Genomic DNA, 26,369 nt, shown 5'->3' with positions numbered 1-26,369 from the left:
CGAGCACTGTTAGGCTAGTCATCTCACCCATCTGTAGGTATTCGTCGAACATATCAGCCGGTCCGGCGTAGGCAAGCTGCCGAATTGCAGCGGTGCACTTCCGAAGAGTAGACAGCCCGATTCGGCCAGTGCAATCACTTTGGAGGGTGAAGCACCGGTACCGCTCCGCCAAATTCGTCGTTATATGGTTGAAGAGTCGTTGCGACATTCTGAATCGCCGACGGAAAATCTCGGGTGGATAATGGGGGTTATCCACAAAGTAGTCCACCATTAGACGCTGGTGCGCTCCGCTATGGTCTCGTTGGATGGTCCGACGACGAGTAATCGCACTAGGGATCGCGGCCTCCGCGATCTCCGCCGCGCGCGCCGCATCCTCCTCGTCGGCCTGGTTCTGCACCTCTTGAATCAGAGAATTCCACGCCTCGTTCCACAAATCGTCCATTTTAAATACCAATGGAATCCACAAATTTTAGTGAGAGAAAGTATGAGTGAAGAATTGGAATGATGTAAAAATAATGAGTGAAATTGGGTGTATTTATAGGTAAATTAAATTAAATTTTAAAAAAAATAAAAAATAAAAAATCGTCAGCCCCGCCGCAAACCGCCCCCATTATAGGCCGGCGTGCCGGCCGCCCGGCGACCGGCGCGTCCTCGCACATTTCTCGGCGGAATCCCACTTTAGGAGTCCCGGTTTACCACTTTTGGATGTCTCACTTTAGGAATCCCAGTTAGAATATTCCATAAATGGTAATAGGCTCATATTCTACTAACTTTTTTATACTCACATTTTATTATAGAACTAATATATAAAAGTAGAACTCACTTTCCACTATCTTTTTTCACCAATTCCTTTATACGGAGTATTTCTTAAAATTCGTGCCGAACTCAAATGAGATTCTTAAAGTGGGACGGGGGAGTAGTCCCGTTGACCTTTCATTTATCTAAATAACAATGAATCCTAATTTTATTCAATGAAACTCCATGCTCGGAAATTTGATGTTAATTCTGGAGACTTTATGGTTAGAGCATCCGCAGCGGTGGCGAAAGACGCCACCGCCGTCCGCGCCGTTGGCAAGGCGCAGGACCGCCGCCGCTGCAGCCGCGCCGCTGGCACGGCGCTGCTCGATGTATCGAGCACGTCCGTGCCAGCGGACGCACACGTGGCGCGCTCCCATTCGTCAACGGCATAGCCGTTGTGTTTAAACTTTTTTTTATTTTTTTTTAAAAATCGGTATTTAATTATAAATAATGCTAAAAAATAAAAAAAAAATATTTTCCAAATCCCAAAAATATGGCCGTTTTTTTCCCGTTTTTTCTGAATTTTTTTGATTTTTTTTTATTTTTTTTTCCCCAAAATCATCTATAAATACACACATTCATCATCCATTTATCACATCAAATCATCTCTCATTCATCTCTCATTCATAATTCTCATACAAACTATCAACACATTCATCCCCCACTCAAATTCTCAAATGGATTTCACCCATATTATGAAGGAAGCGGAACGCGAAGAACAAGAATACTACGAACAACATCGTGCCGCTTACGAAGCATATGTCGCGGCGAATACCCCTGCTCCTCCTCCTCAACGAACCAGATCAAATCGACGGTACATCCATCGTGACCGGGAGGGAGCCCACGAAAGGCTCGTTGCCGACTACTTTGCCGACCAGCCGCGGTTTCCGGCAGATTACTTCAGGCGCCGTTTTCGCATGTCAAAGCGCTTGTTCATGCGAATTGTCAACACATTGTCCGCACGTGTTGAATACTTTCAAACAGGTGTAGATGCAGCCGGCCGGCAAAGTATCACGGCGTTGCAGAAGTGTACGTGTGCCATCCGACAACTCGCTACTGGGCAAACGGCCGACATGTTCGACGAGTATTTGCATATCGGTGAGTCCACTGGAATCCTATGTTTAAAGAATTTTTGCGAGGGCGTTCGTTCTGCTTTTGGGGATGAATTCCTTCGAGCACCCACCACTGATGATTGCCAACGGTTGCTTCGTCTTCACGAATCAGTCCATGGCTTTCCCGGAATGCTTGGCAGCATTGACTGCATGCATTGGAGGTGGAAGAATTGTCCGACTGCTTGGAGGGGGCAACACTTGAGCGGTCACAAAGGCGGCGGCCCAACGCTTATCCTTGAGGCGGTCGCCGACTACCGCCTATGGATTTGGCATGCATATTTCGGCGTTGCTGGATCCAACAACGACTTGAATGTGCTATATTCGTCACCACTCTTCAATGATGTGATGAATGGTGTAGCACCGGCGATCGACTTCACCATCAACGGAAATATATACCGCATGGGTTACTATCTCGCCGATGGTATCTACCCAAGGTGGTCGACGTTCGTGAAGACGCTCCACAACCCGCACGACCCGAGACGGGTTCTTTTTGCGCAGCGTCAAGAGTCAGCGCGGAAAGATGTCGAAAGAGCCTTCGGGGTCCTTCAAGCTCGATTCAACATTGTGAAGGCCCCGGCTCGGCTGTGGTACGTGAATAATATCGCCGACATCATGTTCACGTGTATTATATTACACAACATGATTATAGCCGACGAAGGGCCGAGGGCGGCTAGCTTCTACGACGAGGACGAAGCCGGAAGCTCAACAGCGAGGTCTCCCCTACGCCGAGGCGAGCATACGACGGTTGGCCAGAGGATCGAGACAAGACACACAATGCGCGATACTCGAATCCACAATCAACTACAAGAAGACCTAATCAACCACATGTGGGCGAAATTCGGCAACGAGTAGTGTCATTTTTAATTTTTAGGATTTTAATTATGTAATTTCTAATTTTTAGGATTTTAATTATGTAATTTTTAATTTTTAGGATTTTAATTATGCAATGTTTAATTTTATTTGTCATTTGTAATATTTATTGTGGGTTTTAAATGAATTTTAATATTATGGAAATGTTTTTGTGTAATTGAATTTTATATTAATTGTGCTCGTCCTTGCGGAAGAGCACAGTTGTGGGTGTTGTGCTCTTGCCAGAGAGCAGGCATGAATAGTACCGCCCGGGCCCACAACCGTGCCGCTGGCAAGAGCACGGTTGTGGATGCTCTTAAAGACGTGAAAATATAGGAGTGTAAAACAAGCCGTGTCCCTTACAGAATCCGATTGTTTGGTAGGTAGGGGTTAGGACTGTAAAAATAGGGCTTGTTAAAACTATAAGAAGAATAAAAGCGAATGTGGTGATGGCAAACAATGTGATACTAGTAACTTTTAGAGTCAAACAAAAAGGTGGAAAAAGAGGATAATTTGGAATATTTAATTGTACTGGCTACAAAGTCAAATAAAATTTGCCTTTAATCTTGACAAACCCCATTATTTTACCCATTAATTGCTCCCAATTTTCCGTTGCTCTTACTCTTTCAATGCTTTATTTGTATGTTTTTAGTTTTCCTTTTTGGATAGGACTCTGCCAATACTTTATCATATTTTTACATTTTACAATTATTACTATTATATTTGATAATGTAATTCACATTCTATTAATTTATTATTTTATTATAAAATTAATATATAAAAATTTCACTAATTTTTACCTTCTATTTTCCTTTATATTTTATAAATTTCGAGTAGGGTCAACTTGTGATAATTAATTACGGACAGAAAGAGTAGATATTATATTACTATTATTTACTGATGAATAATTTGAGCTTAAGAATAGCTCAGGCATTAATTCTATCTCGCTTCACCAATACACACATTATTTTCTGCGTTGTACAGAAAATAGTGGCATCTTCATTTAAGGGATCATTAACTCGTTCCTCGTAAAAAAAAGAATAATACTAGTTCACAACCTAGATATAAATGTGATAACTTAAAAATATTGGTTGCAACTTGCAAGGTCTAGCTAAATTCGCTTAGTCATTAGATTAGCGATGACAACGATGTGGTATAATAATTTCATACATTACGGGGGTGTTCGGTTTGCAAGATTAAATGATACGGATATAACAGACGAACAGGCCAAGGACTTACCGGAGTTGAGAGACGCTACACCAACGGACAGTTCTGACGAAGACGGCAACACGATGGATGAGCCGAGAAGGTCCTCGAGGCTGTCGAAGAAGCTGAATTGGCTCGACGATTATGTTTCACGTTAGATATAGTATTTGAGTTTTTGTTATTTTTATTATTATTTTTTGTTGGATTATTTATTTTAAACTTTTTGCGTCGAGCGTATTATAAGCTCTGTTTCGGGTTTTCTTGTTGGTTCTTTCCCGGAATGATCGAGTCGAACCAAACCTAGGGTCCGTAGAATTATAAATAGGGATTCTGTAAATTGAGATCTGAAGAATCAATACACAGAATTTTCCTAATCTTTTTTTGCACTTTTCTTCCTCGACAAGAATTCTCTCGCCCAAGCCGCCGGCTGGACAAAAACGCTAGGCGCTCGACGGAAGGTTTCCGCGAACGCTCCTATCAACTCCTCGGCGAATTGTCTTCGCCATCGCAGATACGAGAGTCATCGTATCATTAAATCTCATGATTAAATATGTATCATGTTTGGTTCATAAGATTGAACCCTTCAACTTAATCCTAGATGGATAGTCTCATGATAATTAGTCATAGCCTCCCCCCTCCAACTAAAATAATCTCACAACTTAATTCTAGATGGATAGTCTCATGATATTAGTCATGCCAACCGAACGCCGCCTACATGAATACATGCTTACACAATAATAGGATAGTACCTCTGTTTCATAAAAAGAGACACTATTTTTGTTCGTCCTATGAACATAGTTCATTTCTATTTTTAGTAGTACCTTTTTTCTTTCTAATAAATTAGTGTACCACCTTCTCCTTTTAATAATATTTCACTTATTTTTTCTTTCTAGTTTTTTCCTACTCACCAATTTCTTAGTATTAAAAATCTTTGTGTTTCAAAAGTATTTATTTTTATGGGAGGAGTATTTTATCAAAAGATAAAACACACACGTTTTGAGTACCGTATATATAAAGGAGAAACAGCACTAATAATGGTGTCCTCCAATCTCAGCATAATTTCATCATTAGTACCTCACTTCCATCATCTAAAGATGACCCCTTTTTGCCTTGTTATTTCCATTGAACCACCCACCTGTTCTTCTTCTTCAACCGCAAACATCAAGCCCCTTAAATGGAGCATAACCACACATTGGAAAATGAAGAATTTTATTAAACTTGCATAGCTTCTGATGGTTTTCTTTCAATCGAGAAGAAGAAGAAGAAGAAACCCTAGTTTCTACTTCGAAATACATGAGATAAAGGTTTTGTTTCTTCAACTTACTCTCTGGGGAATTGAAGCTTCACGGTCCGATTATTTGTTTTCAGCAAAGCAAATCTATCTATTGCGTTTGAAATCGTAATTTCTAGTGTGTCTGCGTTTACTTTGTAATTAGTTTTAGGTCTATATAAATTTGGTTGGTTTACTATGAAGATTTTCTTATTGTTGGTTGTTATTCTCTCTCTAGATGGATACCTCTATTTCTCTATATTGGTTCCATGATAGCTAGTTTTTTTTGAAATCAGAAATATTTTGTGTTTCAACAATCGGTGAAATCCAGTTGATCTTTGTTGAGACTTGAGACAAAATCTTCTGAAAACTATCTATCTATCTATTCGAATTGTTGGAATATCCTAGTTAATTAGGGTTTGATGAAATATGTATATTCGTCTTCTGTTGTTTGAGATATATATAGTCATACTTTCATATTCCTTTCCTCCTGTTGAATAAAAGGCAGATTATACTTTTTTGTTGCTACAGCTGTTTGATATCAAATGAGATCTATTATAACTTACTACTAGTTACTTAATTTCAGAAAATCTATTGGTGGAGTTCTTCGTAGATCAATTAAATTGCGTTTGCTTTCATCCATCACTAAATTGCACTATAAGGAACTAGTAATGGAGAATTAATTCAGCTGTGATTATTTTAATTTTCAACTCGCAAATAAAAATGAAAATTAATAAGAAGTACGAACGCTTCAATAAATTTTTGCAAATTTAGCTCATTTACTTCCGGTTTTCCATTTGTAAATATCATCATCAACGATTAGTTGAGAAGAATAATGTTGTAGCTTTTGGAGATAACGTTTTAGGGGTCATTAATATGTAATGCCAAATATATGGTGGATATTTCTGGCAAGAAATGATTGTGCCTGCTGATTAACCGTAAGCTGGTACTAACACTAATGATTATCAGTACTAAATCCACCCATTTATTCTTGTATATTACTGATTAATTACACAAATTGTCAACCACTTCAGACCATCCACACTTCCACACGTATTATGCATATAGATGTTTTCTTTGTTAGAGCATCCACAATAGCGCCTAGCGCACCGCCTAGCCGAGCGCCGGCGCTAGGCGGTCTATTGCAGCCGCCCAGCGATTTTCGCGAAAAAAACCGCCTAGCGCTCGGCTGTTCCGTGGCGCTAGGCGGTGCGCTAGGCGATCCGCTAGGCGCTATTGCAGCATCCGGATCGCCTAGCGCACCGCCTAGCGCGAATTTTTAATTTTTTTTTGTTTCCGAAACACTATATATACGCGACTTGCCCGTCCTCACGATGATAATGAAGCCGGTCCAAGACACGGCGTGGCCGCCCCCAACGTACGGAGTGGGGTACCTCACGATGAAGACGGGCGCCTCCAAGCATATGCCGACATGCGCCAAACGGAGGCTCATATTCGACTCCAAAAGGATTTAATTGAAGAGTTATGGGCGCGGAGGACTGCACGGCAGTAGTTTTTTTGTTAATTATGTAATTTTTTTTAATTAATGTACTTTTTAAATTTTAATAATATTATTGAATTTTCTCGTATATGTATCGTAAATTAAATTGCGTATTTTGTGTGATTGTTAATTATTTGTTTTATATAATTTTGAGTGAAGTGGCTATTGATGTGGCTGGGCTATTTATGATGTGGCTAGGCTATGGCTGAGCTATTTATGATATGACAGGAGGATTTTTAGTATTGATAATGTGGCAGGAGGAGTTTGTGGCTAGGCTATGGCTGGGCTATTGCTGGGCTATTCCTATTGTGGATAGCCTTATAGTGCCCTGTTTTTATACAATAATAATAGTGTTTATACAGTATATAAGTGAAATATAATAATATAACTAAAAGTTAATTATAACATGTAAAACTTTATAGATTAATTAAAAACAATTTTCATTTTGAAAATTTGTAATTTATTTTCGGGTTGCCTATTAATTGAACTTGACATTTTTTAGATCACCACTTTTAGTTGTTTCAGACCATTACACTCTTAATTTCACAAATTTAAAAAGTCCAAGGAAGTTTGTAGTCGATTAAGAACGATCATTTGTATTTCTAAATACACCACATGTATTTTAAAATTCATTTTCAATATTGTTCCCAACGATGGACACAAATAAAAGCTTTTCTGAAAAACAAAAAAATTGAAGTGTAATGAATAATTGTGTATTTCTTTTTCGACAGAAAATTTTATACAGCATTGCTAAGATTTGGATCTACTTTTGATTCCATATTTATGAGACCTTACAATTTACATGTCTAAATAGTGTGACATGTACAAATACAAACTTACTTTATTTTAATTTTAATTTTAATTTTAATTTTAATTTTAATTTTAATTTTAATTTTAATTTTAATTTTAATTTTAATTTTAATTTTAATTTTAATTTTAATTTTAATTTTAATTTTAATTTTAATTTTAATTTTAATTTTAATTTTAATTTTAATTTTAATTTATTTGAGTAGAACTTTGTAGTGTTTACACAAATTTAGCTAGTCCAAATCGAAGCCCATATAATAGGCCCAAACGATCTATTTCGGGTGACTCGTGGTTTTATCGCCTACTCGATTTTGGTGTATTTTCAAAATCTTATCGCACGCGCTGCAACATTCACGCGCTACCCAGATCCCTACTTTCCCATTTCCGATTCGCCATTATGAAATCTCTCGTTCACTCACAGCGAAGAAGAACCCTAAATATTAAATAATCAGCAGCATCTGTTTGATTGGGGGGTTCTGGATTCTGTTAAAAGGCGCATACGTAGTTCAGTTGCCGATTCAATCTTCCGACGAACTTGCGTAGATTTTGGAGGGTTAAATGTCGGAGGCTTCTAGGTCTCGGGTTACCATCACCCTGGGACGCAGCGGGCAGGTATTTTTGTTGTTTATTGGTTGTCTAATTTCAAGCTTTCATTAATTTTCCTTTCGAGCTGTGGAATTTGTTTGGGAAAATTGCTACTTTTGTCAATTGTGATGTTCGTGATTTACGATACGGCATTAATCTTCCGAGTCGGTTTATGTGTGTTTATTACCTTTAGAACAACTTGATTGTGCATAGTGAGATGCTAATGTAGTTTACAATTTGAAGAGAAGAAAAAGGTTTAATCGAATATGCTTCTCGGATGCTTATTTGAAGCCGTTGCATTATGTGATATTATTGTGATTCTTCCTTTGCTGTAGGTTGTGAAAAGACCCGGAAGTTCGTTGGCTAGGTCTTTCACTGATGAGCATCCACTTGTAGGAAGCAAAAGGCCTGTTCGAGAGAGGCTTGGCAGTAATGTTGATTCATCTTCCGAAGATAATCGTAAAAGGTCTGTTTCTCGTGTTTATCAACCATTCACGGTTAACGGATTATGATTCGTTGTTCTTATTAGAAATTGGCAACGAATCTTTCATAGTAAACAAGTTCACTTTGCTGGGAAAACTGGCTTCTTGGTGTGCATAGTATGCAGCCTTTGGAATGTTGTAATAATGATTGGCTACTAAAAGGGACCTCATAAATTGTCAGCATGAAAGAAGAGGTCTTAAATTATTATGACACTGAAAGCTAATAAAATAGTAAATCTTTGTTTGTTAGAAACTACCTTTAATTTTTGCAATCATGTTATGCAGGCTGCGGAGAGATGGCAGGCCTGCAGATGATTTTGATGGTAACTAGCTTGTCTTTGTATTTAAGATTCTTCAATACTCGTTTGGTTTTGGTTGGTGAATAATTTTTAAATTTGGTGATTTCAATTGAATAAAAGACATGCATCTTAGTAAGGGTGATCTTCGGTACAAAATCATGCAAAAGAAAGGACTGAAGCAAAATCAAAACGGCCAGCAGAATGGTGGGGATCTCCGCAACATTTTATCAAGGCCTGCTCAACCTTCTATGAATAGTGTAGCTGCAAGGGACAGGATGCCTGAGCCAAAAGACACTAAAATGCGTTATCCGGAACCAAGAGATGGCAGACAGCACTTTACAGAGACAATGGATGGCAGAAGTTTAACACCTGTAGCAAGGAATGCCAGCATGCATATTCCTGAATACGGGGCTGGGCATGCTCCTGATCCAAGAAAACAACACATTCTGGAAATGGGGGATGGTGGAAGAAGCTATTTTGAGGCACAGAATGCCAGACGTCCTATGCCAGGTCATAGACCTTCAACTACTGTGACCAGAATGGACTCTGGGATTACTTCTTATTCTCCCTGGACATTGGACAGTTTAAGGCGAAGATCACCTGATGAATCTTTATCAACTTCTAGAGTTCTTACTGCACCAAAGAAGGATGAAATTTTGCCGAGAAGATTTGCAGCTACCTCATATGATGATTCTAGGACAAGCACATATATGAGTAAAGATGCTTTTGATATTTCAAGGCCCATGAGTTCGTCTCTCATGACTAAAAGGGCTCCACCTGTAGGGCAGATGAAGTCCATGACACCAGTGGCCTCCTCACTTCCTCGGTCTGGGAGTTTCATGCAAAAAAGTTCATATGTGGTTAGTCTTCTTACTATTATGTTTAACCCATTAGTCTTTGTGCCATTTCTGCAGATCTACTATGTAGTTTATTTAATTGAACAAGCTTTTGCTTAGATATTATGTTGGAACTGCTGTAAGCCTGCGTTGGAATCAGACTACAAGGCACCAAGAAAGTTGAAGGGGCAATTGATGATGAAAGCCTTGGATAGTTTCTAAACCTAGAACTGGTGCTTATTAACAAGTATCAGTGTTGGTGTATGATTGCGAATATGATTCAACATGATGGTCACCCACCTGTCTGAATAGTCTGCCCTTTTGGTAACATAAACATATAAGTATGCGAGTTTTCCTCTTGGAACATACTGAGGACCAACTTCGTCATGTCTGTTGTATGGAATGAAGCCGTTTAGGGCACCTAGTTTGTTAGGTTGCTCTCTATTGTGTCGCCGCAGTGTGGTTCTTCTTGAATGGACTTAAGAATCATCTTATTCAGTTTGTGCCACTTTTGTCTTCAATTGCTATAAAATTTCTTGCCCTAAGCAGTCAGAGGTTTATCATCTCTGGTCCCTTTATTAATTGATGAAACTAACAATTTCTTAGTTTTTGAAGTTTGTTATGGTTCTCTTGCAAAGTCCATATTTCTCCTCTCATTGGCTTTTTTGTACTTGCAGGTGGATGATGAAGTTACAGTTGACAGGTTCTTGCATACATTGGGTCTTGAAAAATTTACTGTTATCTTTAAGGCTGAGGAGGTACGTAATCTTTTGTGATTTCTGTGACTTCCCTGCACATTCAGTTCCCAATGCTAGCTATCTTTTTACAGCATGGACGTGGAGTCTGTTTAAGAAACTAAAATAAGAGATACAAAGAAAGAAAATTAACCTCCTCCCCTTGGGGTATGAAAAAAAGAAATGGCTTTTTACTGGAGCTTGTAGAATATTGTTGGTGACTGTTAGAAGGGTGTATGGCTGTATGCCTGTTGGGCAGCTATAACCTGTAGGATCATTTTGTTTACCAAATCAGGAAGTATGATAATCCGGTTAATTAATTAACATTTGATACTTTCCTGCAGGTGGACATGTATTCTTTGAAGCGAATGACTGAAAGAGACCTTAAGGAGATGGGAATACCTATGGTAACCTCCCTAACCAAAAAGTGCTTTTTATGTATAACAACTTATTGGTAGTGTAATTTAGAAGTGAGTTGTGTGCTTGTTCATTATTATATCTAACTGATATTGTTTGATAGTATTTCTAGTTTTTCTTTTTTATTCTTTTTGGGTGGAGGAGGGGGGGAGGAAACACATCCTTTTTTGTTACCATGTGATGAAAAACCCACTTTTAATATATGACAATGTCTCATCGCATCTTGGATATCACTCGCCCAATGTAAAAAAAGAGCCTGGTTTATACGGTAAATCTAACATCTTAGAATTTCTATATACGTCTGTGCCGAACCTTTCCAAAATAACATGCTTTATGTAGTTCTGTGTTTGTGGTCTGCTTGAACTTTTCATTGTTCTAAATGCTCTAAATGACATTTCAGTATTCTCTAGTGCATTGATTAACCATTTTTGGGCATGTGGGGCTGCTACCATCAAGACAAATTTAGACATCCATCTATTGGGGTACCATCCGGGGTTTAGAATGACATCTTGATGCTTGATTTTTGCGTTTTAGAACTATTAACACCTTATGCATGTCCCCCTGGATACGATATCATCACAAGTCTAACTGTTAACCATCAATGCATATTCTCAGTTTGTGTTTTCAGTTTCACCTATATAAGGCTTTACTAATTGCAGGGGCCAAGGAAGAAGATCCTACTCGCATTGCAACCTCGTTTGAAGCAACCAGTATGATGCGATCATGTGAAGTGCATGGTTACTTGGAGCATCACTGCCATAATTAGTTGGAGAACTTACCTAGCAGATCCCATACTTTTGTATTTGGCTTCCAAGATACTCATTTTGTTGAGCATTGTTCATACACTGTGATACATTTTTCATCCTTTTTCCATGTAACGGATTCACTTGGGTTGATTTTGTATTTTGATACTCTCCTCTGATGCATATCCCCAGCACCATGTGAAAATGCGGTATGTGCCACAAAGCTACCCTGTTTTGCTGTTACCCAGTAGAAGGAGAACCGAGTTGTGCACTGTCCCTATATTTTGACCAAACTACAGCAACAGTAATTTCTCAGAACTAGTTGTAGTAATTGTTTTTGTAAGATTTTTAAGGGTCCCAACACAGGCACAAGAAGATTGGTGATGCAGAATCACAGCTGTATAATCACCTTTATTACATATGATTTTGATGAAGTGCGTGTGAAAGTGCGATTGAATGTTGTGAAAAAGGAGTATTGGAGAAGTGAAAGAAGCTGCTTTTAACTGTTGCTGAAAAAGAAGCTGCTTTTAACTGTTGCTAAATATTGTGTGTAAAGAGTGAGTATGGAGTTGACATCTTTGCATATCTTATCTCAAGATAGAAAGACTAGGAATCGTCACTATTTTTCTACACCTCACCTTTTTTCATTTCCATCTCTATCCGATCGTTTTGTAAAATGATGACGATTGAACTGTTGCTGCAAAGTCAGACGAGAAAAGAGTTTTCATTTAGCGCTTGAAAAAAATTGTGGGTCTGTCTAGTTAGTTACAACTACGATAAGAATCATTTAACTTAGCATTTCTCGTTTATTTTGGAAGTTAGCCATATTAGACTTTTTACGTTTGGAAATTCATGCACATTTGAACTCCACCCTTGTTTTTTCAACCATAACTCATGCCTTATTTAGGAAATATCATGGAACCTGAGGAAAACGAAAAACGGTGGTGATTATTGTTGTGTAGAAATTGCAATTAAATATTTACATGGATTTATTGTGACCAAGTGATAACATTATTTCTGTTTGAAGATGAGTACTATTTTGTTGAGTGATTGCAGTGGGTACGTACCGGCTTATGTTTCACTTGGTAACATGTTGACTAATTCGAGTGGATAGTTGATAGATTTGCACTTGTCATGCTCTATATTAAACACTGTTGTATGCACATTCTTGCATAATCCAATTACCATTAGACACACACATACACTGATACGCACATGTGTGTGTGTGTGTAAGAGAGTGAGAGATTGGATGGATTTTATATCACATTAGTACCCTCTTTATTATCAAGATTGATTGAATTAGCGAATATTATAGTATACAGGTAAGATTTATGTTTGGTTCATGAAAAGGTTTGCAATATATTGGGAAAATTTTCCTATTATTTTCAGAATAAATAAAAAGTATTATATCTCTCTAAATAATGTCGGTTCTTATTTCGGAGGATAAAATTGGAATAAGAATCAGAGGCATTAGAGCACCCACAACCGTGCTCTTGCCAGCGAGCACGGCTGTGGGCCCGGCGCCACTTTTTCTGCCTGTTCTTTAGCAAGAGCACAACACCCACAACTGTGTTCTTCCGCAAGGACGAGCACAATTCAATTTAAAATTCAATTAAACAAAAACATTTCCATAATATTAAAAATTCATTAAAAAACCTAAATAATATTACAAATGACAAATAAAATAAAAACGAACTTTGGGTTTGAGGAGGGGCCGGTAGCCACCCGGAACGCCCGAACTTTGGGTTTGAGGAGGCGCCGAATATTCCGTTTCCGGACTAGGAAACGGTTGTGAACCGAACCATTCGGGGTTCCAACCGTGGGAGCACGGGGGGTTATCGCCTTGGCCGGACATTGTTATGTTGTAGGAGTGGAAGAAAGATTGAGAATGGATATGGGAGAATGAAGATGAGAATTGTCTAGTTTGGTGTGAATTTTTGGGTGTGAAAGTAGGGGTATTTATAGTTGAAAATGTGTATTTTTGGGGGGAACAAAATAAATAAAAAATAAAAAAGTGGTAAAAAATGGATATATTTTTTTGGGAAGTGAAAAAATATTTTTTTTATTTTTAATCGGTTTTTTTAATTAAAAACCGATTTTTAATAAAAAAATTCAAAGGCAACGGCTATGCCGTTGCCCAATCGCTGCTCGCCACGTCGCCTGCTCGCTGGCACGGACGTGCTCGATGCAGCGAGCAGCGCCGTGCCAGCGGCACGAGCGCAGCAGCGGCAGAGCTCGTCCGTTCCAGCGGCACGGACGGACGGACGTCGTCCGTCCACCGTTGCAGATGCTCTTATGGTGTATAACTGTAATCACTAATGGTTCCAAAAGATTAAAATAAAAGGTAATTAAATATAACACGATCAAATTAATAGGCCTATTTTTTTTGTCTATATATAGAACTATCAATCGATATATATGTGCATCATGTGAACTGATTTTTGAGAGATAGACGTGTTAGTAAAAAAAAAAAAAAGGGGTAGAGTTTTGACAGGCAAATGGGGAAGGAATTTCAAGTGCGTTTTGCGATTTCGAACATCTCCACACAGGACAAAACCTCAAACAGTTGATTACCAATTTAACATTAATAACTAGATTATTATTTTAAATTGACGACGTCCTCATCTAAAATGTCCTTCGTTTCTTTTATTTTCTTAATTTATCACAAAAGATTCTCCTCCCATCAACTTTAATCCCTAGTTTTATTTAGTGCAGTTAAGTGTCAATCTTGGCTTTCTTAATTTCAAATTTCATCCTTGTTGATAATTAGCATTAATTTTAAACGTAATCAATAATAATAATCGTAGAAAAATTCAATACTCTGTACCTGCATTGACTCGAACACCAACTACAAAAATTAGCCAATAACTTTGCTTGATTGACGAGTGGGTAAATGGATATTCATTTAGATAACAATGCGCCAATGCAATAAAAGATAATTTGAAGTTGTTCACTTGTTCTTACATATGTAATGTATGAATATAATTTAGTAATTTCGGTATCAAGTTACTGTCATGAATGGAGAAATGTACTATATGAAAATTATATAATTAGAGATTACTACGTATTTCATAGAGGTCGTATTGAAAATAGATTGAAGTACGCTATTTTTAAAATTCTTAAATTTGGCCGATTGTATTATTCAACTTGAAGCTTACAAATAATACTACTACTACTACTACTACTTAAATACTACATAGTAGTATATATACCCATAAATCCTACTGTGTTATTTTTACTTTCAGATTTCTTCAAAATAAGATTGTTTGCTAATTAATTTAGAATAAATCCTACTGGGAGGGCATAACACTATCACTTTTATGTGATGTACCATCTACGAACACTAAAGTTAAAAGACAACCATGCACCAATTATTTGACGATATTTGATTTTAAAGTTTCAGAATGCCTATAATTAAGAATCTTGATTAATAAATCATCTTATAGTGTTTTAATTACCAAATGATATTATATTTTACATCTATCTTGGGAGGGAATAATAATTAGTTAGATCAGTTATAACAATACAATACTACTCCTACAATTTAATCTTGGTAACTTATTCACTAATTAATTACGTGAGAAGGAAATTGAGTTTGGGAAAGTAGGACAAAAAAACATACTACTATATGATGCAACTTTTCCAAAGCGATATACTTCTCTTCCAAGCGATAAGATTACATGTATAATTAACTACTTCATAAATGCTAATTATCAGCAAAGACATGATTAGTTTGATGTTTGGACGGCTTTCATCAATTAAATTCAATCGAACATATCAATGCTATATCATATCAAATCAGGATCTTCCAAAACTGACTCTTAATATTTCTATTTATTTGTTACTTCATGTTTTTTTTTTATTTTACCCAAAACGCTATGATACAATGAATATGAAAATTAGCTTCTTGGGGAGGAGGACCACAATGGCCCACCTTTTTCTATCAAATTAAGATTAGATTGAGGAAAATGAGAAGAAATCAATCAAGAGAAAATTGCCCACCCTAACCCTAGCTACCTCTCCTTAGACTTCCCTAAACCAAGAACAAATGTATTGATAGAAAATATAATTGAAACAACACTTGATTGAAGAGAATAGTGAATGAGAAAATGCAATTGCCAATATATTATTGATTATTAGATTTGATTAATCAAAAGAATTGGTGCAACCGGCCACGGAGAATATCAGTTCACTGTATATATGTAATTAATTAAATAGTGAATACTGTAATTCAAAATGATTGAGAATAGCATGCCTATTTAGAATTTCTTCTCTAAAGCCGGAGCGAAAAAAAGCAATTGGGAACAAACTAGAAAAAGGGTGAATAAACACTAAATAAACAAAGTGGGAATTTAAATTATAATTGATGAGAATGAGAAGATTTATCGGTGGAGATATAGTCCACCTTGAAGATATATTAAGAGACAATGGAATAACAACACAATCTAAATTTATTTATATACATGCCCCCAAAGCCAAACCTATGTGGGTCCAAATGTCAACAACTGTCCAACCCAAATTCATTTGATTAATACAAGATGATGACTGGATTCACCTTAAACATATGCTTTTGGGGCATAAAATATAAGGTTTTGCTTGCTCTAAGAAGATTTGCTCAGATTTGGTTGAAGACCTTAATCATTAAATTATATATAATTTTTTCTTACATCATTGCTCACTTCTTGATATTCCTTTGTTTAGCGAACTACTCTAGCTCTAACCCACTTTTTTTTTAATTAATGCATCCAAGATTATATTTGCCATTAATTTTCTTTGATTTATTTATTGCGGAATTAGAGTGTGGATTATCATGACGAACCTTCGGTTAAGTGCTGAATAATCAAAACCTACAGTGATAATCAATCAATCAATAATATTGTAATGTGTGGACTGTAGAGGATGGGACTTGACACCTGAACATATTTAGTTAATCAAGATTTTTCTAGTTTGTTTATTAGCTTTGGTTAGAGAATAAATGATTTATCCATGAACCCACTAATTAGTTGGTCAATCAAAGTAATATTTTTTAATGAATTTTTTAGTAGAGTGTGGTAGATTTGTTGCAAAGCTAGATCGCCATCCTTCCAGGTGATTGCATCCCCATCTTTCTTTTGACTTTTTCCCCCATTAAATAATTATATTCACGATTATTTTAATAAAAGTTAACCCATTTTTCCACCTCTCTAAGCATGGAATATTTGTGTAAATTTTTTTGAATTTGATCAAGTGGTACCATAACTGTACACTTAAAATAATTTATTTAAAGTGGTTACGAAACATGGAATTCTTTCTTAAATTAGACACACATGACTGAATCCTCTTTGGTGGGAAGAAAAAAATTAAAGCTTCAAGTGTACCGTTTATTAAACAATATCTTTGCATCAGACAAATTAACTTCCCTTATCTGACTATTCCTTTTTTATCCTTTATTTTTTGTTGACCTTTCTTTCCTATACAATTATTAAAACTATTCCTATTTTGGAGATACAATGCATACTCTATAACCACTAGCATATTACTTTGCTATATAAGAATGGGCACAACATTATCATTTTAACACACACCTTCCAAAACCCCAAAAAAAAACTCTCCCTTCTCAAATTCATCAATACTATTTCAAATCAAGATCATGGGTAAAAATAGTGCCTACTCTTCCTCCCAAGAAAATTCCAATTGCAATAAAAAGCTAAAGCTATTTGGAGTCGAGCTCGATCAATCTGATCACGATGCCAACAACAACAACAACAACAACAAAGGATGGTCAGAGCGCGACGAGAGTGTCAACTCGTCAGGCTCCTCCACTGTGACCGACAAAGCGGGCCCCACCGAGGGCGGCCCCGAGGCGGAGGACAGGAAGTTCGACTGCCAATACTGCTTGAAGGTGTTTGCAAACTCCCAAGCTTTAGGAGGGCACCAAAATGCACACAAGAAGGAAAGGCTGAGGAAAAAGAGGCTGCAGCTTCAAGCAAGAAAGGCCAGCATCAATTGCTACATTCAACCTTTTTACTACAACAACAATAATCAAAATAGTTATGGATCAAATTCTGCATGGTTTTACGATCCATCATCCCATCCTCCCGAATTTTCGGCTTACGAGGATCAGCAGCCGCAGATCAGCTTTAGCGGTCCCGAGATCTCAAGATCATGGGCCGGGGTTGACCGTGTTTCACTTCATCAAGACACGCGTGCGTTTAATCTCACGCATGCTTCAACGAGGCCCCTCATAATCAACAAGGGTTCATCCTTGCCTAATTCAAATAAGAATTGTACCAGGAAGAATTTGGATCTTCAATTAGGGTTGAGTTTGCAGTCTACAATTTGAATTTATACGTTACTTTCTTTCTTTCTATATCTATATATATAGGGATAGGGCCTAATTCTTCTTCAAAATTAGGGGTGTGAAAGCCCAATATTTATCTTTTAAGTTAGGGTTTGCAACTGTGCAGCTCTTTAATTTGAAGAGGAATATGATTAATTAATGAAAAAGATGCATCGTTGCTTATGATCAAGTTTTGAATGCCATTTTTTGCTTTGTTATGATTATATACGATCGTTTTTATTTTATGTTATGACGCTATATTAATCTATATAGCAATGGAGTATTCTTTATTTAACAATATGGAGACGCAAAAATAATCAGCGAATTTTTTTCTTGCTTTTATAGCTGGTATTATTTTAATAATGGATGGAAAACACACGAGAGATGTGAATTCGTAGTTACCCCATGTCTTAATATGGAAGGAAATTTCAATTAAATGTTGCCTATTAAAGTAATATTATATTATATTATATTTGTGTGTGAAATAGCATATGGTATGTAATTGATATATGCCATATAGCACAACAACAATAATTAATAATTTTTCAGAATAGTTATAATAATACATGCTTAAAAAATAAGGTTGCTGGTAGTTAAGCTACACCCATCAGATCATGAAGCATTCTCCGATCACACTATATATGTAAGACTATTATTTATGCATCCGTACAACATTCGACTTGGTCTGGTTTTAATATTCACGGAAAATAAGGAAAAGGTAGACTTATAAGTATAGGCTATAGCATAACATATAAATATAAAAATTTCAAAACTCTGATTTCAAACGATTGAGATATATATCGATATAATTATGATCCAATCTCTATCTAAAAAAAACTCATACCGAGACATCCAAGGTATGAACTTAGAGATTTAAGGTCAAATCCTACAAATCTCATTTTCCCCAACAATAGAGATACGTACAGTAAATTCATTTTGTGGTTTTGTTGGTGCATATATATCAATATGTCACTTGATATTGATATTGTTTTTTAAAAGATTAATAATTGTTCCTCATTTACCTTTTTGGTTGGAAGGAAAACATTTTATCAATCAAGCCGGATTTATCGTCAATAAATTTAAGATAAGAGCTTTGTGATTGCAAACTGAAACTAATACGTCCCATGTGATACATTTAGTGCATGCCATCGATAGCAACTCTAGTATGTATATATACTTACCAATTAAAGAAAAGGGAGCAAATTGACAGCTACTTTACAGGCCGAATGAACTTTTTTAAATTGTAAAATTAATTGGAACAATATTTAATTAATGATTGATTTCTTGGGACCAATATTTAATTAATGATTGATTTCTTGGGCCTATATAATTTATTGGCCCGTTTATATAGTAGTCGAGCTAACATGTTTAATAGGCCAGCGTTTGCGTTAGAGGGCCTACGATCAATCAAAGTGGCCCAATCATCAAACCACTTCTACACTTTATTGTACTAGAGTAGTATTCAATTATTTATATAGACAGGTGCATTTATTGCGAAATAAATTGTTGTATTGAATTATTACTAGTAGTATAGAGTTTTTTTCTATTTGTCACAATACACAAAAAAAAAAACTGGACTTCACTAATTAACCCTTAATGAATATTTACTGAAACATAATATAGAAATATTATAATAAAAACAACTCTATCAAATTTATAGCATTTTATCAAATATGTCATGATATTAGTTGCAGGCATGATTTTTCTTCTACCAATTTTCAATTGATCTTTGCCCCATATTTTTATTGAATTTCAATTTCAAGTTCTAATATTTAGAATTTCCATGAGATTTTTAAAAAACAAATGAAAATAAATTTCATGATATTTAGGCTGTAGCATAATTATGAGACAATTAGCGATCGCGATCGTATGAGTAATGAGTAATTAAGAGGTCAAAAATCAGTCACTCTCATCACCACACCAATTAATTACGATATTAATGTCTTACCTTTTTCTCATCAATTATGCTTACGAATCCGATCTACTTCACTTATCTCCATATGCATTCACCAAATCATCAATTAATAAATTAATTACCTTTATTAAAAATTCTAAAAAACAAGGTTAATATTATAGTACTAGAAAAGTGAACCAGGGGTTGTATGCGCCAGGATGCGCACGATACTCTCCACACGGCGCATGGTAGCAAGCGCTAGCAATAAATTTGAATTTTAAACAGCTACCTCATATTATATCAAAAGAAAACAAGAAACTAAAAAACAGAAAAAGCCACCTAATTTACCCTCCATTTTCTCCAGCTATTGAGCTCTGTTGCTTAGGGTTTTCTTAAAAAAATTATCTCCTCCGATTAAAATCATGCATTTTGTCTCAATTTCTCTGAATAGTTTCCAATTTGAAATGTTTTAAAGTCAATTTCTTCATTTAGGGTTTTCGGACATGTGTGTTTCAGCTCAATATCTCCATTTGAAATTTTGAAAATTTTCTCATATTTCTTAGCAGAATGAGGGTATCCGTATAATGGATTCAGGATTCGACCTTTGGTTGGGTTTTGTTCCTCTTTGATTCATTATTTTGTTTGCATATAAAGAAAATGCCGGGGCAAAAATCTAAATCTGAGAAAGGGGATGGGGAGAAGCAGCTGCGGAGAGACCCCTATGAGGTTTTGGGGGTGAACAGAAATTCTACCGACCAGGAAATTAAGAGTGCCTACCGGAAGTTGGCTTTAAAGTATGTTAACTTACTCCTCTGATCTTCGCTTAATGTTGAAATCCAGCTATAAATTATTGAGTTGTGCTTTCTTTCACCTCTGTAGTTATGTTTTGATATGAATATCAGCTATTTAAGATATACTGGATGACATATAGCATTATTATGTTTCTCCATTGCCTAATTTCCATTTTCAACATTTAAATTTGGTAGTGATTCAGGGTATGATTTATTTTATTACAAAAAGTATGATGTTCCGTTTGTAGCCAGTAAGACGGATCATGAAACATGCAGGAAAATTGGTCTTCTCTCTCCCAAACCATTCATCTAACAAATAATGATGAGATGCTCTGTCTCCACTGTATTGTTTGGTTCCTATAGATCCAATTTCGTTGCTAAATGTGTGTTGTATGCTGAGAAGCATTTCTCAGGGTCGATTATGTGTTGGTTATGTTTGTATTACAAAATGTAGGTACCACCCAGACAAAAATGCAAACGATGTTACAGCTGCGGATATGTTCAAAGATGTCACTTTCTCATATAACATTTTGTCTGATACGGATAAAAGGCGGCAGTATGACACAGCAGGTTTTGAGGTTAGTGTTTGTGAACTCAACCCAGCCTAAGGATTTAATGTGAACCTTAATTAGTTGATTGTTTGAACAGTCTTGAAGTTGTATGTCTTATCCTTTTTCAGGCTGTCGAATCAGAAAGCCAAGAACTGGAACTTGACCTTTCAAGTTTAGGAACTGTTAATACGATGTTTGCTGCAATTTTTAGGTTGGTTGGTATTTATAATGAGTTTGTTTATTATGTTTTCAATCTTGTTGTGAACTATTGGATTATATTTTTGATTTACCTAAATAAACTGTACTTCATTGGGCGATCAGTAAACTCGGAGTTCCTATCAAGACTACTGTATCGGCCACTGTTCTGGAGGAAGCACTAAATGGGGCAGTATCAATTCGTCCACTCCTGCTGGGACAATCTTTGTGCAGGAAGGTATAATCATCTCCCTAAATTAGTAAGCAATATTATACTTATATTTTTTTCTGTTTAAACTAATACATTCTTCTTCTCCCAACAGGTTGAGAAGCAATGTGCTCACTTTTATTCTGTAACCATAACAGAAAAGGAAGCACAGGCCGGACTTGTTTGCCGAGTTTCTTCATCAGATAAGAGCAAATTTAAGGTATATATATTCTAGTCAGTTTACAGCTTTGTCTAGAGAATGGAAAATGTTGTTCAGTTTTTCTTAAAATTATTATGCAACATCTGAAAATGATTATGACATATCCTAATATCTCAGTTGTGCTTTATATCATTCTCGTTCAATTTTGTTATTGAGAAATTGTGTCTTCTCATCCGTTATAAGTGGAGATTCTTGGAAATGGGAGTTGCATTAGTTTTTTATACAGAATTAATTTATTATTAGCTTTTGTGTGTAGCTAGTTAATACTATTAACTAAATGTTAGATGCTAACTCTATGCAGCCTTAGCTTGGGCTTTCTTGGGCATTAGACAGCATAATGCTTATTACTGTTTGTGCTGAAATTGCATAATTGTATTTTATTGGAATTTTTTGGCTTCAAACTCATTTTACTCTATAAATAACAAACATAATCCAACAATAGGTTTGTATTTATATTTGTGAGAAGACGTGAACTGTGTCCATGTCTTCTGAAATATTTTCATCTTTCCTTCATCTCATATGTTATGAAATACTAAAACTCATATAATTAGGTAAAAATAACAGCAACTTTTCATGACAAAGTAGTATCTTAGCCACGGCCACCATAAAATAAATACTACTACTACTACTACTACTAACTTCTATTAAATGTGGAGAGAAAAATATCCTTACAAAATGCCCTGGTCTTCCATTCATTTGCGGTGACAGGTCATGCTATTGGGTAACCTGTATTCTTCCAAAATTATGCTAACCAGTTTTTAATTTGCTTTAATTCTCCAGCTCATTATAACCTTTTCCTGTGGTGTAATAATATGCTTCCTGCTGCTTTAATGTATCCATGTTGGTCTTTTTCAGCTATTGTACTTTGATCAGGAAGAGAATGGTGGACTATGCCTTGCTTTACAGGTTTATTTCTCCTAGTTCTGTGTAGACCTTTTTAATCAGATGTATAATTCAGTCTCTAATCTTGCAGTTCCCCGGGAGAAGTGTATTATTACTTTAATAAATAAATAAATAAATAAATAAATTTTCATTGGTTTCAATAAATGTGATATGAACCCCTGGGAAGCTTGCCACATTTATCCTGATAAAAAGACTGCCATATAGTTGTATTATTAAAATGAAATAGTTTTATTAATATTTTTCTGAAATGAAATTTATGGTACTTATTTTTCTCTGGATTGGTTATTTCCATGTCCCTTTCCTGGAATACATGCTCAGAATAAAATCAAACCTCTCCTCTTGGACTACTTTGGTCTTTCGGACTAGTCATTGGTTTTTGGTTTACATGGCACTAGGCTTGCACTTTTGTCCATTTAGAATGTGGTATTTTCTTGCAATTTATTTTTGATTTGGTGTTCTATTCTCATAACTTTAGTCGTGCTTAATTTTTGTTTATAGGAGGATAGTTCAAAAGCAGGGAAGGTTACATCTGCTGGGATGTATTTTCTTGGGTTCCCTGTTTATCGAATGGACCCTGCCCATAACTCTGTAAGTAAATCGGGTATGCTCAACTGCATGCGTGAACCCTCCGCTTCTATTCTTAATTCATTCATAATTTCACATAACTTCTACTGATTTCAGGCGACTGCTGTAAAAGATCCAGATGCTGCTTTCTTTAGAAAGCTGGATGGATTTCAGCCCTTTGAAATAACTGAACTCAAAGCCGGCAACCATTATTTTGCAGTTTATGGTAAGACTTGTCCTTGAAATTTGTTTCCATATCTATCTTTACCTGAAAGAGACGACTGCTCAGGTCTGTTGGGCTTTTCAAATTATTTTGCAGGTGATAATTTTTTCAAAAGTGTAAGCTACACTGTAGAAATTCTTTCTGCTGAAATCTTTTCTGAAGAGAAGGAGGACCTTAGATCTGTTGAAGCTCAAATATTGTCAAAAAGAGTGGAGCTTTCCAAATTTGAAACCGAATATAGAGAGGTTTGTTGTTAGACTAATCTGAACTCGCACTTTATGGCGAGGTACATGGGAACTTACTTCTGTACGTTATTGTTAACAGGTGCTCGCTCAATTCACCGAGATGACAAGTAGATACGCTCAAGAAATGCAAGCTGTAAGTAATGCCTGAGTTAAAACCACTACTATATGTAGGGAGCAACACCTGTATCTTAGTACTATTTGAAAAGTTGTGGTTCTGCAGATTGACGAGCTTCTCCAACAGAGGAACGAGATACATGCTTCATATACAACTGCTCCACAAATAAAGCGCAGCAGTAGTAGTCGAAGCAAGAATAAAGCCACAGTGAAGGAGGGTGATGATTGCCAAGGGAAGGATAAGAAGCAGTCGAGAGGAGAGAGGTCGAAAAAGAAGAAATGGTACAACCTTCACCTAAAGGGAGACAAAAAGAAGCCTTGTGGAATGGATTGAGTAATAATACTATTACTTGTCTCTCATCAGTCTGTTTCTTTGTATGGTCTTCCAGCTGAAGATTGTCTTGTATTATATAGTATATTGAACGAGTTTAATTCATTCTCTTGGATGCATTTTTATCTACTCCTTGTTAAAGGTTGCTACATAGCAATCGAGATGTAAAATTTGTCATTTGTCACAGGTAACATAGAATTGGAAATTTTGTCACGTTGGAATATTACACAATCTATCTATCTTGTGCTTTTGAAGACCCTTACCATTCTGTTGATGTCCCAATTTTATGTCGAGTTGCCTTTGGTGCACAATTGGAAAATTCAGGCAGAAGCGTTGCCTTTGATGCCACAATTACTTTAATTCTATATTTTCATTCAACTTTAAACCAAAATATAAAATACCAGTATTGGATTGTGAGGAGAAAGTTGAAACAGACCCTTCATTCTCAAGATTTTTTTCGACTAAATTTTAGTATATCCAAAATCATCTCAAAAACAGGGAGTACCATCTTTCAAATGGAGTAGTTAGTTAAATTCGTTTTTTACAATAATATATTCGACACATTTGAAAAACTACTTGTTTCCTTTCGAAAAGTACCAATGTCTGTCAGATTCTTAGAAAAATAAAAAAAAAAATAGTGTAAGTAAATAAAAAGAAAGAGATGGTTGGTTGAGTTGCTGAGGAAAGAGATGGGTGAAAAAGAGCGAAATTCGGTTGTTAATGAATTCCCTTGAATCCATGAGTTGGTAAAAAAACAATTCACCACCACTATCTTCAACACCAAACAATGTCGCCACCACTCCTCCTCTTACTCCTCCCTTTCCTCGTCCTCGTCCAATCCCGCCCCAACACGCTGCAGCCGCGGCCGCCGCAGCTGAAAACAGACTTCTACGCGAAGACGTGCCCCAACTTCGCCAAGATCATCCAAGATGTGACCACCGACAAGCAGCTGGCTGTCCCCTCGTCCGCGGCCGGCGTCCTCCGCCTCTTCTTCCACGACTGCGTGGTGGGCGGGTGCGACGCCTCCCTCTTCCTGATCTCCCCCTCCTCCTCCCACGCCTCCGAGCGCGACCACGACATCAACCACTCCCTCCCCGGCGACGCCTTCGACGTGGTCATCCGAGCCAAGACCCGCCTAGAGGTGGAGTGCCCCGGCGTCACCTCCTGCTCCGACATCCTCGCCGAGGCCACCCGCGACCTCATCACCATGGTCGGCGGCCCCTTCTACCCCGTCCCCCTCGGCCGCCGCGACAGCCGCGTCGCCCACGCCAACGACGTGGAGGGCCACATCGCCCGCCCCAACATGTCCGTCACACAGATCATCGACATCTTCGCCGCCAAGGGATTCTCCGTGCAGGAGATGGTCACGCTCTCCGGGGCCCACACCATCGGCTTCTCCCATTGCACCGAGTTCGCCTCCCGGATCTTCAACTTCAGCGCCACGCAGGACCACGACCCCTCCATGAACCCTGCCTACGCGGAAGGCCTCCGCAAGCTCTGCGCCGGATACAAGAAGGACCCTACTTTAGCCGCCTTCAACGACCCCATGACGGCTGGGAAGTTCGACAATGCGTATTATGTGAATCTGCAAAATGGGTTTGGTCTGCTGGCGAGCGATCAGATCTTGGTGTCGGATCCACGAACGAAGCCGTTCGTGGATATGTACGCCAAGGATGGGACCAAATTCTTCAAGGATTTCGCCAAGGCTATGGAGAAGGTGGGCATGCTTGATGTCAAGACTGGGGATCAGGGGGAGGTAAGGAGGAGGTGTGACACTCCAAATTGATTTTATTTCATTCTACTGTTTTTGGCTTCTTGTATTTTAAATATATGTATAAACATGATGAAAAAGCAAAAATACATGTTTGTTTATCAGAGACATGAAGTACGTAGTAAAGACTACTTAAATATGTACACATCACACGGCAATATATCTCGAGCACTAAATTTTCAGTCTTCAATTTTTTTATAACAAAAAAATTGCTCAGGTCAAAAAAAGCAGTAAGCAAAAGAGTCATTAACAAATACTCCATGATTATATATAGACGGGCTAAGCAAAGTATCACCATATCCCCAGCTACATTACAACATCCGAGACAATCCTCAACAAATAGCCACACCAACCATTCAGCCAAAAACAAGACACCAACACCTAAAAACAAAAGCAAAATA

The 26,369-nt window shown here is 37.1% G+C and overlaps 4 protein-coding genes across 4 annotated transcripts; all 4 read left to right on the top strand.

Annotated features, from left to right (window-relative positions):
* Positions 1-7,870: 7,870 nt before the first annotated feature.
* Positions 7,871-11,822, top strand: LOC121794765. The gene is made up of 7 exons (XM_042193095.1): positions 7,871-8,155; positions 8,464-8,594; positions 8,896-8,933; positions 9,030-9,769; positions 10,423-10,503; positions 10,824-10,886; positions 11,556-11,822. Exons 1-7 carry the CDS (start codon positions 8,102-8,104, stop codon positions 11,610-11,612), a joined length of 1,164 nt encoding a protein of 387 aa, XP_042049029.1. The 5' UTR covers positions 7,871-8,101; the 3' UTR covers positions 11,613-11,822.
* Positions 11,823-17,268: 5,446 nt separating this feature from the next.
* On the top strand, positions 17,269-17,961 carry LOC121796526 (zinc finger protein GIS2-like). Its single transcript, XM_042195359.1, has one exon. It carries the CDS (start codon positions 17,269-17,271, stop codon positions 17,959-17,961), a length of 693 nt encoding a protein of 230 aa, XP_042051293.1.
* Positions 17,962-20,146: 2,185 nt separating this feature from the next.
* LOC121794763 (chaperone protein dnaJ 16-like) lies at positions 20,147-24,459 on the top strand. The gene is made up of 11 exons (XM_042193094.1): positions 20,147-20,646; positions 21,098-21,221; positions 21,323-21,405; positions 21,516-21,627; positions 21,713-21,817; positions 22,673-22,723; positions 23,219-23,308; positions 23,402-23,510; positions 23,604-23,752; positions 23,832-23,885; positions 23,973-24,459. Exons 1-11 carry the CDS (start codon positions 20,510-20,512, stop codon positions 24,198-24,200), a joined length of 1,242 nt encoding a protein of 413 aa, XP_042049028.1. The 5' UTR covers positions 20,147-20,509; the 3' UTR covers positions 24,201-24,459.
* Positions 24,460-24,808: 349 nt separating this feature from the next.
* LOC121793876 (peroxidase 6-like) lies at positions 24,809-26,158 on the top strand. Its single transcript, XM_042191901.1, has one exon. It carries the CDS (start codon positions 24,985-24,987, stop codon positions 25,981-25,983), a length of 999 nt encoding a protein of 332 aa, XP_042047835.1. The 5' UTR covers positions 24,809-24,984; the 3' UTR covers positions 25,984-26,158.
* The last annotated feature ends 211 nt before the right edge of the window (positions 26,159-26,369 follow it).

Source organism: Salvia splendens, chromosome 3 (assembly GCF_004379255.2).
Source record: "Salvia splendens isolate huo1 chromosome 3, SspV2, whole genome shotgun sequence".
NCBI classification, from domain to species: domain Eukaryota; kingdom Viridiplantae; phylum Streptophyta; class Magnoliopsida; order Lamiales; family Lamiaceae; genus Salvia; species Salvia splendens.
This window is presented reverse-complemented; position numbering and strand designations above follow the sequence as displayed.

Bases quoted from the DNA above. Each gene is read 5' to 3' on its own strand.
- LOC121794765 (XM_042193095.1), top strand. From the start codon at position 8,102: ATGTCGGAGGCTTCTAGGTCTCGGGTTACCATCACCCTGGGACGCAGC. The intron at 10,504-10,823 runs GTACGTAATCTT...ACTTTCCTGCAG, and splicing joins TTATCTTTAAGGCTGAGGAG to GTGGACATGTATTCTTTGAA. The intron at 10,887-11,555 runs GTAACCTCCCTA...TACTAATTGCAG, and splicing joins AGGAGATGGGAATACCTATG to GGGCCAAGGAAGAAGATCCT.
- LOC121796526 (XM_042195359.1), top strand. From the start codon at position 17,269: ATGGGTAAAAATAGTGCCTACTCTTCCTCCCAAGAAAATTCCAATTGC.
- LOC121794763 (XM_042193094.1), top strand. From the start codon at position 20,510: ATGCCGGGGCAAAAATCTAAATCTGAGAAAGGGGATGGGGAGAAGCAG. The intron at 21,406-21,515 runs GTTGGTTGGTAT...TTGGGCGATCAG, and splicing joins ATGTTTGCTGCAATTTTTAG to TAAACTCGGAGTTCCTATCA. The intron at 23,309-23,401 runs GTAAGTAAATCG...TACTGATTTCAG, and splicing joins TGGACCCTGCCCATAACTCT to GCGACTGCTGTAAAAGATCC.
- LOC121793876 (XM_042191901.1), top strand. From the start codon at position 24,985: ATGTCGCCACCACTCCTCCTCTTACTCCTCCCTTTCCTCGTCCTCGTC.